The following is a 12,988-nucleotide window of genomic DNA, read 5'->3' as shown; positions in this document are numbered from 1 at the left end:
ACCAAGTTATTTTACTCAACCCTTTTTCTGCGTTGATTGGGGCATCCTAAGTGGCAGTAAACTACATGATGAAGTGTCTTTTGACAGTTCTCTTGTAGAGAGGAGTAGCATGATATTGCTGTTCTCGATTTAAGATCCTCAGCTTATCAAAACTGTCTATATGGTAACAATAACAATAATCATAACAAGGTCTACAAGAACTGTATGGTGTTCAGGGATGAATAGTTTTTCTCATGGAATTTTTTTATTTATTTTTGCTGTAGTAATAAGTAATGCCACAGCTGATGCACATTTTGAATGACAGGGTTCCTCCTATTACTTCAAAATATAAAAATATAACATTTATAGAATAAAACTACAAGTATCCCAAATGCTATAAAAGGTAATGTCACATTGGCCCCCACATTTAACTCCCCCCGCCACCAACGTCTTATTGCAGATAGAAGGATGTAAAATGAAAAGTGTAGTGTGAGAATCCATTGTAAAGAACGGTTAGGGTTTGCATTATTCAAAAATTTGGTGCCAACATTTTAACTTTTACTGCAAATGAATATCGGCTTCAAATATCGGTTATCTGCCTCCTTGACTACCGATAATCGGAATCGGTATCGGCCCTGAAAAAAGCATATCGGTCGATCTCTAGTAGGCATGCACATCAAAGGTGCTAAACACAGGCCGGAAAAAGAATGTGATGTATGCATCAAGGGAAAATTCACACAAACAAGAAACAGAAATCCAACTGACAAGGTGAAGACACCACTTGAATCGGTGAACACAGATTTAGCTGGTCTAGTAAACAATGAGTCAATTGAGGGTTTTAAGTATATGCAATATTTCACAGATGTATATACAGGTGCGGTGTTTAGTTTTTGAAAGCAAAGAGTGATACACTTCAAGCTACAGAAAAATTCTTAGCTGATGTAGCACCTTATGGCACTGTGAAATGAAAAAGGTCTGACAACGGAACCGAGTTCACCAACAAAGAGTTTAAAGCTCTACTAAATTTGAACAAGATCAAACATGAAACCTCTTCCCCTTACTCCCCACATCAGAATGGGGTAGCCGAGAGAGAATGGCGTACTCTTTTTGAGATGGCCAGATGTAAGCTCATCGACAGTAACTTACCCAAGAGCCTGTGGCACTATGCTGTACTGGAGGCAGCATATACAAGAAATCGGTGTTTCAATAAGCGAACGGGCACCACCCCATACACAGCATTGACAGAAAAAGAATGTAATCTAACCAGGATGCACAAATTCGAGTCAATATGCTACGCATACCAACAAGACAGGGTTAAACTGGATTCAAGGTGTGAAAAGGGGCACTTTGTAGGACATGACAAAGAGAGTCCAGCTTTTCTAGTTTACTATCCCAACAAAGGCAAAGTACAAAAGCACAGATTGGTAAAGTTTGTCACCAAGACAACATGTGAGAGCGAAACACAGACTCAACATCTAATAATGACACCCGATGCAACAACAAAACAACACAACCGAATGTGAGCACAGACAGACAAACTGATGGTCCAAAACCACTGGAGGATGATGGTGAGAAGCACCCCAAGGTGACACCACATGTCTCATGCAGTGGGAGATATCCGACTCGGGAACGCAAACCCCCGGGGTATCTACAAGACTATACCCAAGATGAAAGTGAGGAGGATGACAGTACGCTCACTAGCATAGATTATTGCTATCGGGCAGTGTGTTATATACCTCAGACATTTAAAGAGGCCATGGCATCAACTGTGTCAGAAAAATGGAAACGAGCAATGGATGAGGAAATAAAATCCTTAGAGCAGGGGTGGCGAGATCCGGTCCTCGAGGGCCGCAGTCCTGCTGGTTTTGGATATTTCCCTTCTTCAACACAGCTGATTCATGATCAGCTCATCAGCAAGCTCTGCAGAAACCTGATAACGAGCCTGTTAATTGGAATCAGCTGCACTTCGAGTAGGGAAATCTGCAAAACCTGCAGGACACCGGCCCTCGAGGACCGCAGTTTGCCACCCCTGCCTTAGAGGAAAGCCACACTTTCACTTTGACCAAATTGCCAGAAGACAAAGAGGTAGTGGGAGGAAAGTGGGTTTATTCCATCAGTAAGGACAGTAATGGGCATAACAAGTACAAAGCCAGATTTGTAGCTAAAGGATATAGCCAAAAAGCAGGAATAGATTATGGTGAAACATTCTCACCTACAGCAAATCTGACCAGTGTACGCGTGGTGATGCAGAAAGCCGCTCAAGATGATTTGATTCTTCATCAAATGGATGTTAAAACAGCTTATCTGCATGTGCCCATCGATTGAGAAATATACATGGCACAGCCTGAAGGCTATGAGAAAGGAAGAAGTTGTCACGCCGCCACCGGCGTGACGGCCCATGCTTTTATTTTGTTATCCATGTTTCCTGTCTTGCTTTGAAAATCCTAACTCTCCTCTCACCCCAGGTCACTTACCCTTCCTGCCGCTCCATTATTACCGGTCCCCGCCCATGATTACAAACACCTGCCACCAATCAAGACTCTCAATAAAAGCCAGCTGCATTCTACCCTCAGTGCCGAAGTGTCACAGTCAGTGCATGGAAGCGTCCCACAGTCCTCATGACCTCGTTCACGTTGCCTTGTATTTTTGCCTTGTTTTTGTGCCTTTTCCTCCCCAGTGGAGCGCCTTTAGTTACCCCTTTTGCCTTGTGCCCTTTTTCCTCCCTAGCGGAGCGCTTTCTGTTGTCCCCAGTACCTTTTGCCTGTTTTTTCCTCCCTAGTGGAGCGCTTTTTGTTCTCCACTTTTTTTGATTCCCCGTTCTCCTCTCAGTTTGAGAGGAGACAGCTGTTGGCCGGTAATAAACCTGTTGCCTTGGTGGCCCACCTTACTCCTGCGTTTGAGTCCTACCTTACCTCGTCTTGTCAGTACACTTCGGCCAGCATGGACCCAGCAGGCAAGGTCGAGGCTGCACTGCAGAGCCAGGAGGCTTGACAACCAGGACCGGATCCAGCAAGCCATGTTGTCACAGATTGGGGAATTGTCCAGCCAGGTCCACAAGCTGGTGAGCCTCTCACGGCGTCGAGCGCCAGCTCCCACCGGACAACTTCCTGATCCTGAGTTCCCCGTCCCGACCACGCCATTCACCGGGGTAGGATTAAGACTGGCCTCTCCAGAACGATACTCCGGTGAACCCTGGCGCTGTCAGACTTTCCTCACGGAGTGTGACATACATTTTGAACATTTACCACAGGCATTTCCCACAGCCCGGTCCCGAGTGGCCTTCATGGTGTCGCACCTGACGGGACGGGCCAAAACCTGGGCGACCGCGGAATGGGCCAGGGGTTCCTCGGTCTGTCAAAGCGTACAGGAATTTCAAGTCGCTTTGCGCCAAGTCTTTGACCCAGAGAACAACGATCGAGAGAAGGCACGAGCATTGAGCCGACTTCAACAAGGCAAGGAACCTGTCAGCGATTACGCAGTTCGCTTTCGAACGTTGGCCACAAACAGTGGCTGGAACGCCATTGCACTACACGATCATTTCTTGAAAGGACTCTCACCTGCCATTCAAGAACTCCTGATCCCCGTAGAACTCCCCACAGACTTGGACGCATTGATATCACTCGCAATCCGCACCGATCATCGTCGCCAGGAACTGGCGAAGATCGGCGGACTCCGAAGGAGGGAGGAATCCACCCCATGGTCACGGCCACCGGAGGCAGGGAGGCCACAACCCATCCTTCCTCCCCGACCGGAACCAGGAGAGGTGGGTCTCGCCAGAGAGGAACCCTTGCAACTGGGACGGGCTCGGCTTACTCCCGAGGAGCGACAGCGCCACCGCCGAGAAGGCCGATGCTTCTATTGCAGGGGCCTTGGCCACCTGGTGGGAACTTGCGCCACGAAGGGCGGCTCACCTGTGAGTTCCTCGCCACCCCGACCCGCCAAGAACCACAGGCTCACGCAGATTCAGATAACCCATCACCATGTCACTACAGATCTGTCAGCCCTCATCGACTCCGGCTCCGACAAGAGCCTCATGGACTGGGAGCTCGTGAGGCAACTACGAGTCTCCACCGAACCACTTCTTTCAACCATCCAGGCTCGAGCGCTGAACGGCAAGGAACTTTTCAAAATCACCCACATCACTGAACCTCTGGAAGTGCACATCGGACAGCACCTCGAGACCCTTCGCTTCCATGTTTTCCATGCTGCTTCCCCCACTTTGGTTCTGGGCCACCCTTGGCTGCGTCTACATAATCCCAGAATCGACTGGAACTCTGGAGTCATTCTGGAGTGGGGAAAGGACTGCATGACTCACAGATTGGAACAACCCGCACCCCGGAACACCACAGGCCAGGTTCACCAGGTGTCTCTCGCCTCGCCTGCTCAAGAGGAATATCCGAACCTGCACACTGTTCCATCCTGCTACCACCACCTGCGGGAGGTATTCAGCAAAACCAAGGCCATGACTCTTCCTCCACACCGACCGTATGACTGCCCGATTGACCTGATCCCCGGATCAACCATCCCCAAGGGGAGACTGTACTTGGTCTCAGGACCCGAACGTCAGGCCATGAACACTTACATTGACGACTCCTTGAAAGCCGGCCTCATCCGACCGTCTTCCTCGCCTGCGGGAGCAGGCTTCTTTTTTGTGAGCAAGAAGGATGGATCCCTACGCCCATGCATTGACTACAGCACCTTGAATGACATCACGATTAAGAACCGGTACCCACTGCCTTTGATGTCCTCTGTGTTCGACCAGCTACAACAAGCTAAAATCTTCACGAAACTCGATCTCCGAAACGCCTATCACCTCATCCGAATCCGCGAGGGGGATGAATGGAAGACTGGTTTCAACACTCCCCGAGGACACTACGAGTACCTTGTCATGCCTTTCGGTCTCACGAACGCCCCAGCAGTTTTCCAGGCAATGATTAACGAAGTACTAAAGGACTTTATTGACCACTTTGTGTACGTTTACCTGGATGATATTCTGATTTACTCTCCTGACCAAGCAAGCCATCAAAACCATGTGAACAGAGTCTTGCAACGCCTGCTTGATCATCAGCTTTACGTAAAAGCCGAAAAGAGCCTGTTTCACGTCAACACCATCTCCTTCCTGGGATTCGTTTTGTCACCGGGAAAAGTAGAGATGGAGGCAGACAAGGTCAGCGCCGTGCGAGATTGGCCCACGCCGGATTCACGTAAAAAAGTCCAGCAATTCCTCGGATTCGCCAATTTTTACCGTCGATTCATTAGAAACTTCAGCACCATTGCCGCTCCCCTACACGCCTTGACCTCCCCACAAGTTTGCTTCTTTTGGACCCCGGAAGCCGAAAAGGCATTCAAAGACTTGAAACTTCGATTCACCAACGCCCCAATCCTCAAAGTTCCTGACCCCAAACGCCAGTTCGTGGTCGAGGTGGACGCCTCGAGCATAGGGATTGGGGCAGTATTGTCCCAGCTCTGCCAGGAGGACGGAAAAACACATCCCTGCGCATTCCTCTCACGGCTACTATCCAAGGCAGAACGCAATTACTCGGTCGGAGATCGAGAGCTTCTCGCGGTAAAAGTGGCTCTTGAAGAGTGAAGACACTGGTTGGAAGGCGCCGAACTTCCTTTCGTGATCTGGACCGACCACCGAAACCTAGAATACTTACGTCAAGCTAAAAGACTCAACCCTCGACAGGCCAGATGGTCTTTGTTTTTTAACCGCTTCGTATTCTCTCTTACGTACAGACCAGAGATTTTGTGTGTTCAGAGTAGACACATTTTATGTGTGTAAAGTTCTCCTACCTTGCTAACTTTTGGCTGTCAACACTTGAGTCTAGGGCTGGGCGATATGGACCAAAACTCATATCCCGATATATTTTGGCTCGTGGCCGGCTGCGGTGCACACGTCGCCAATCCTTGAACGCCGTAGATGGCGGGGCCCAGCCATAGCAACAGCGGGACTTGGTGTGAAACTCCAGCAGACACAGATGTGTATTGCGCACAAGTCGGAAGGCAAACGCACGAGCGGAGCTCCTACGTGACGCCTCCACGCGACCCTCTCGCAGAAGCATACTGAGGCCTTAAGTGCCGCGTCGCTCGTGGCCGGCTGCCGTGCACACGTCGGCAATCCTTGAACGCCGTAGATGGCGGGGCGTAGCTCGCTTCTGATTGGTCCGTTCGATGGCGTTTTTTGTTTTTTTTTCTCTCTCTCTCTCCCCGCCCCCCGCCCAGATAGTTTCCGTGAAGGCAACTGGCGGAGCAAATCGACTTCCTGCTCGGAGACCACGGCTGTGCATGTGGATATGTGCCTGGGACGAGAGGCGGAAAACAACAATAACTTAAAAAAAAAAAAAAAAAAAAAAAAACTTCGCTAAGCGCATGGCTGTTGTGTTTTGGAGAGTTTACGGCCGACACCGGTGCAAATTGGCAATAATTAATTGCCACGGTGATGAACTTACTCTCCCCCCGGCTTTGTTTTGTGTTTCTGAATTAAATTGAACTTCCTGAATCCGTCATAAAATGCCGTAAAGCAGTCTGCATGTTTGTAGTTTTTGTGTGTGTGTGTGTGTGTGTGTGTTCTTGTACATAATACATAGTGAGGACCAAAATTGGTCTTTATCCAACAGAATGAGGACATTTTTGTGAAGTGAGGACATTTTGGCCGGTCCTCACTTTGCAAGACCTCTTTTTGAAGGTCAAGAATTGGTTTTAGAGTTTAGGTTTGAATTGGGTTATGGTTGGGGTTAGGGTAAGGGTTAGGTTTAGGCAATCATTTTTGATGGTTGCGGTTAGGGTAAGGCTCTAGGAAATGCATTATGTCAATGGATGTCCTCACAAAGATATATGTACAAGGATGGTTGTGTGTGTGTGTGTGTGTGTGTGTGTGTGTGTGTGTGTGTGTGTGGCAGAGTTCACACCATCCACCTCAAAGTTGATTAGTGCCAGTAAAAATGAGACAGAGCCCCTCAGGCCATGACAAGGTTTCATTCATGTAGATGTAAGTCAATATTTCATCAGCAAAATTATGAAAATATAAATTAAAGGTTCAAAAAGCATTTAGTGTTACTTTAAGTCAAGGTACCACTGGATCTATGTATCAAAAATGATTAAGATAGCTAATGGGAAAGTAGTAATTGGTATTTTTATGGGTTGTGAAGCAGTGTCTTTGCTCTTTCCCTGCATTTTGGTAAAGTCAATTCATCTGTAAGCCAGCTCTTTAGAATTAAAATAATGCTATATAGTCAAATATGAATAGTCTCAGGAAGGCATCGTTATACCCCAGTAATACATGGGATTTATTAAGAACAAGTACCTGCTTTGTCCATCTCTTAACACCGTTATAACCCTTGGTCATGAGCTGTCGGTGGAAGAAACTGTTGAGAAAATGGACCTGAGAATGATAAACAGTAAATAGAAGAAAATAATAGTCATTTTTTATCACCTCTTAAAATTAATGTGGTACAAATCCTCACAAGTTTCAAATTCAATACATATTTTGCATCTCTGCCATCAATGACAGTGAATGAGTTGTTAAGTAGTGGACAGTGGACCATCTCTACACCCTCTGCAGGATCCTCGAGGGTGCGTGGGAGTTCGCTCAACCAGTCCACATGTGTTTTGTGGATTTGGAGAAGACGTTCGACCGTGTCCCTCGGGGAGTCCTGTGGGAGGTGTTTTCGGGAGTACGGGGGTACCGAGCCCCCTGAAATGGGCTGTTCGGTCCCTATCACAACCGTTAGCAGAGTTTGGTCCGCATTGCCGGCAGTAAGTCGGATTCGTTTCCAGTGAGGGTTGGACTCCGCCAAGGTTGCCTTTTGTCACCGATTCTGTTCATAACTTTTATGGACAGAATTTCTAGGCGCAGCCGAGGCGTTGAGGGGTTCCGGTTTGGTGGCTTCAGCATTGCATCTCTGCTTTTTGCAGATGATGTGGTGCTGTTGGCTTCATCCAGCCGTGATCTCCAACTCTCACTGGAGTGGTTCGCAGCCGAGTGTGAAGCGGTTGGGATGAATATCAGCACCTCCAAATCCGAGACCATGGTCCTCAGTCGGAAAAGGGTGGCGTGTCCTCTCCGGGTCGGGGATGAGATCCTGCCCCAAGTGGAGGAGTTCAAATATCTTGGGGTCTTGTTCACGAGTGAGGGCAGGACGGAGCGAGAGATCGACAGGCGGATCGGTGCAGCGTCTGCAGTGATGCGGACTCTCTATTGGTCCGTTGTGGTGAAGAAGGAGCTGAGCCAAAAGGCGAAGCTCTCGATTTACCAGTCGATCTACGTTGCTACCCTCACCTATGGTCACGAGCTGCGGGTCGTGACCGAAAGAACAAGATCCCGGATACAAGCGGCCGAAATGTGTCCAGGCTCTCTCTTAAAGATAGGGTGAGAAGCTCGGTCATCCGGGAGGGACTCAGAGTCGAGCCGCTGCTCCTCCGTGTTGAGAGGAGCCAGTTGAGGTGGCTCGGGCATCTGGTTCGGATGCCTCCTGGGCGCCTCCCTGGAAAGGTGTTCCGGGCATGTCCCACCGGCAGAAGGCTGCGGGGACGACCCAGGACACACTGGAGAGACTATGTCTCTCGGCTGGCCTGGGAACGCCTTGGGATACCGCCGGAGGAGCTGGTTGAAGTGGCTGGGGAGAGGGAAGTCTGGGCTTCCCTTCTAAAGCTGCTGCCCCGACGACCCGACCCCGGATAAGCGGTAGATGATGGATAGATGGATGGATGGATGAAGTTGTTAAGTAGTGATTACCTTGTGTTGGGCAGCTTCCATAATCAATTCGCCATACATGTTTATGACCTACAGCAGGAGAAAGACAAACAAAAGACTGTTCATGTTCCAAGTATTGCTCTGCTCAGTAATATACAACTTGAGATGTTGAGCACATGAACCTGGTCATTGAGCCAATTCTGATGGGCCAACGTGGACAAATCATCCAGTGTCAGGGTGTGTTTCTTGTAGACCACTCGGAAGGAGGGAATAGGTTTCTTTAGCACTAGACAGATTCTGCCTTTGACAACCTCAGAGATGAAATTTCTCCTGCATAAGTAAATTAAATATGGAGTTAATTACATACAACACTGTGAATGTAGGCATCAGTGTAACATAATCACAGACCTGTGTGTCAGAATAACACCGATATGACCACCTCCCAAAAACCTGACTAAAAAACTGACCCAACACATGAACAATGACAAAGTGATTGGCACTAAGACAGAACCTTGAGGGACTACTTTGTGTATAGGAATTAATATGGACATTTGATTAGACAGTGGAAAACATGACATGGCATAGTATTCATAGTGAGTAGATACACTAAAATGGAATGTTCCCCTTATCTTAAAATTATTGTCATCTTAAACATGGTTTTAAAAAAATGGTTGAACAATGATAAAGAAATGTGAAAATCTGATAAAACAATTCACAAGACAGCAAATGGAATCACATTTGGGATTTCGTGTGGTCAGAAGAATGAACACTTTTTCTTTTGTTTGCATAACACTCGTGTTTATCAGGATGTATGTACCCAGCCATCCAAAGTCCTTTTTCTCCCCGCCCCCGCCCTTTTTTTTTTTTTATTATTTTTTTATTTTAACTTTTGGAGATTCACCTGTCATTGAAATTGGTGTTAAACATCTTCGACAGGTGTCTGAGCACATCACTTTGCTGCAGTGGGATGAAAGTTCCATACTTCGTGATGAAGTCATTGAGAAATTCTACAAAGATTACAAAAACAGGAAATTAAATTCTCTTATTAACGATATTCAGGGATATTGGGCTTTCAGGTGAGATTCCAGGGTGAACCCGAAATGCAAAGATATTCTCTATAGGTGATATTGTCTACACTTTTAAACACACACACCTAACTGTTCATGTTTTTATTATTTATTTATTTATGTTTTTTTTTTGGGGGGGGGGGTACTAACCTTTGGCAATAGCCAGATTGATATTGTGATTCACTCAAGGGAGTTCTCCACAATATCAATCTGGGACTGCTCCCGGGAAAGGCGGGACATTCTGTACAATACTTTGAACTGATTGGACGATGTGGCATCTTGTGCGCGTTTGTTTTGACCAATATCGGCCACAGATGAAAATTTCTTGGTTCTTGTGGAGAGGAGACACGAACATTTTTATCAACTAAAAATGCACGAATCACCTCTCGCTGTTCAATATTCAACATGGAAACGGTGAGTAATTCTGCAAGAACACAATTAATTGCAGCGCCCATTCGTCCATGATTGGTCGTTTGTTTCTCCCGGCGTTGGCGCTTCCTGGTTTCATCACAGCTACTTATCATGCCCCAAACACAATACCGCTCTGTGATTGGTCCGAACCACCAGTGGTTTGGATCGGTGGATATCAACGGACTCGGTACAAGATGTATTCTCTGGAGTTTATAAACTCACAAATACCGCAAGATTTCATCTTGCAGAGCAAGGTTAGGGATTTACACCTCTATTGAGCCATTACGAACGCCCCACACCACTCTCACCCTTACATTTAATAAATTCAACTTTCAAAATGCAAAATGAAAAATTGAATGTATGAATTCTGATTATAAGCTGCGTTAAAAAATTAATGTGAGCAGGTGCGCGTGCCGTGCCCCAGCACAGCGCTCAAATCGCAAATTTTTGCTCGCAAGTCAAACCAAAAAAATAAATAAATACATTGGCTAAGCAATAGCTCATATCTCGAAAAACTCCTAAGTCACTAGGATCTCATGGCACCACTGTGAAAGCTAAAAAGTCATAGGACAGTTGAAATTAAAAATAAATAAATAAATAAATAAGTAAATAAAATACGTACCATGGATATGGTCTGCCAGTTCTGAGAGTCCAACTCCAGTTTGAGGGAGTATTTTGTTCTTGCTGGAGATTTTGGTATCTGCATTTACAATTTCTTCTTGAAGGGCAGAGGTGCAATGTCCTGAGTGGTCATCGACAACAAGAAGCTTCTTTTCACAAACACACTTTCTTTGTTTCTGAACACGAGAATTCAGCCCACTGAGTGTTTCTTTTGAGGGATCCGCAAATTCATACTCTACAACACTTTCTGGTGCCGTGTTTGTGGATTCACTGATGGTCCCTGGAGAGTTGAATGTTTGTGAAAAATGTGTTTCTTTACTAGCACATTCCTGATCTGAATGAAGAGTGGATGTTTTAATTTGTGAATGTTCTAGAACTGGTGAGGTATGCCTGTGAAAGTTCCTTTTACTTCTTGGTGACTGAGACATGATGTTGAGGCACGATCTGGGCCCCCTGATTGGCACCAATTTTCTGCTCCTAATAAAACCAAAAAAGCACTTCTCTCTCCATTTCCGCCACAACCACATCTGCCATTTACAATACAAACGTCTCTTGGCCTGCCTGGAGAGATCTGAAACTCCCTTGATTGAATACATGGATTCCTTTGTTTGCTTGAGGTACTTTACATTGGTGCTTCCGTATCCAGTACATCTGGAAGAGTTGGAGAGGGGGTTATGTGAGAGCACAGTTATTTAAAATTTTGAATACAGTGACTCAGTTTAACACGGCGGGATATATTCCACTCCACAATAGGTAAAAAATCATGCTAATTTAAAAACTTGCTGAATTAATGCATCTTGAAATGTTTTATGAATGGAACTGCGTGTACATCTGCAGATCGCGTGAAGAGGGTGACTATTGGCCACAACATCAAATACAGTGCTTGTGTTGGTGGGAGCATTAAAATAAAAATACTCTCGTACCAATGCCACCAAATTACATTCTCACTCTCACACCCTGAAAAACAATTTGGTCGTAGCTTTGTGCCCTAGTAAAGTCAACGCACGACTAATAGGTTCAACCCTTATTGGTGTGTTATGTCTGCATGTGAGTGTCTGGATGTGAGATGTGGCCGACAACAAATCCTACATGAGTATGCTTACTGTTTGTAGTTTTCTGTTCTCAAAAAAATGGATGAAAAGTGCATCGATTGTGGCTCTCCTTTCCCACATGGAAAGGCATTGCTGTATGTAGGTATTGTCTAAAAACCCATTTAAAAAATTGCACTAGAAAATCTGCAATTGAGAGGAGCCACAAATGATGAACCACAACATAGGGGAACAAATCATAACTGATAGTCGCGGGTTGGATGTCACTTGGTGCACACTAATTTAATTGTTGTTGTGAAAGATCATATGATATAACCTGACAATTTGGTCATAATTGTCTGTGAATTTGCGTTGACATTTGAGCTCTGTTGCTCAGGTGAAATAAAATAGTTGATAGTGCTCACCTCATTGATTCTGACACATTGCCCAGTTGACCAGTGCAGATTGTGAACACCTTCTGTAAAATATAATACAGTAATTCAATCATATTGCCCTCCACACAAACTCATGTTTCTTTGTAAAAAAAAAAATCAACCTATCTATCTATCTTCTTCAAAACATTACTTTTTTTCCCCAAAATTGCCCTCCATAGCCTGTCATGTCAAATTTGCTTTATTAGCAAAGGTTTTTTCTCCACAGGAAAAAGAAAAAAAAGAATCCATTACTCAAGCAGAATAAAATAAATGGGATTGGTGGTTTGGTTGCAATGATGTACTGATGTTTATCATTACGTGGCTACAAACCACATACTGTATATAGCATCAATACAATTGAAACGGTTGACAGAGCTGTCACTATAGAGTGACGTTTTAAACTTCGACTAACAAAACGTCTGCGAGAGCTCGTTAAGCTAAGTCGAGTGAGCAATTGCTGGAAAGCATTACGTACCGTAGGCTTACTTTTAAAAGGTCCATCCGTGGTAATTAAAGGTGACGTTTCCCAAGTGACGGCATTTGCTAATATTCCTTCCTTCAAAACTACCAATATCGCTCTAACTTGCCATTACGAGTATAGCTCAGAGCTGTTGTTTTATACCACATCTACAAAAAAAAAAAAAACTAAAACCATGAAACAACTGACTGTCCGACTCCAAATGATGACGTCGTGGAGCACGCTGACACCGAGTGTCGTGTGCTGATGACGTAATTGTGAATGGTCTAATAAGA

General features: G+C 45.6%; 1 protein-coding gene across 2 annotated transcripts in view; it reads right to left on the bottom strand.

Annotated features, from left to right (window-relative positions):
* LOC144005600 (sentrin-specific protease 5-like) overlaps positions 1-12,988 on the bottom strand; it is a 21,099-nt gene extending 8,111 nt beyond the window's left edge. For both annotated transcript variants that reach the window (XR_013279623.1, XM_077503926.1), the window contains exons 1-7: positions 12,722-12,988; positions 12,227-12,279; positions 10,775-11,424; positions 9,576-9,681; positions 8,857-9,004; positions 8,717-8,764; positions 7,286-7,363 (exon numbers count right to left, since the gene is read on the bottom strand). Coding sequence is in view for 1 of the 2 variants with exons in the window: in XM_077503926.1 (XP_077360052.1) it covers positions 7,286-7,363; positions 8,717-8,764; positions 8,857-9,004; positions 9,576-9,681; positions 10,775-11,424; positions 12,227-12,279; positions 12,722-12,736 (1,098 nt within the window). In the remaining variant the exon portion in view is untranslated. The remainder of the gene's footprint in view (positions 1-7,285; positions 7,364-8,716; positions 8,765-8,856; positions 9,005-9,575; positions 9,682-10,774; positions 11,425-12,226; positions 12,280-12,721) is intronic.

The sequence above is a fragment of the Festucalex cinctus genome, chromosome 1 (assembly GCF_051991245.1).
Source record: "Festucalex cinctus isolate MCC-2025b chromosome 1, RoL_Fcin_1.0, whole genome shotgun sequence".
Lineage (NCBI taxonomy): Eukaryota > Metazoa > Chordata > Actinopteri > Syngnathiformes > Syngnathidae > Festucalex > Festucalex cinctus.
This window is presented reverse-complemented; position numbering and strand designations above follow the sequence as displayed.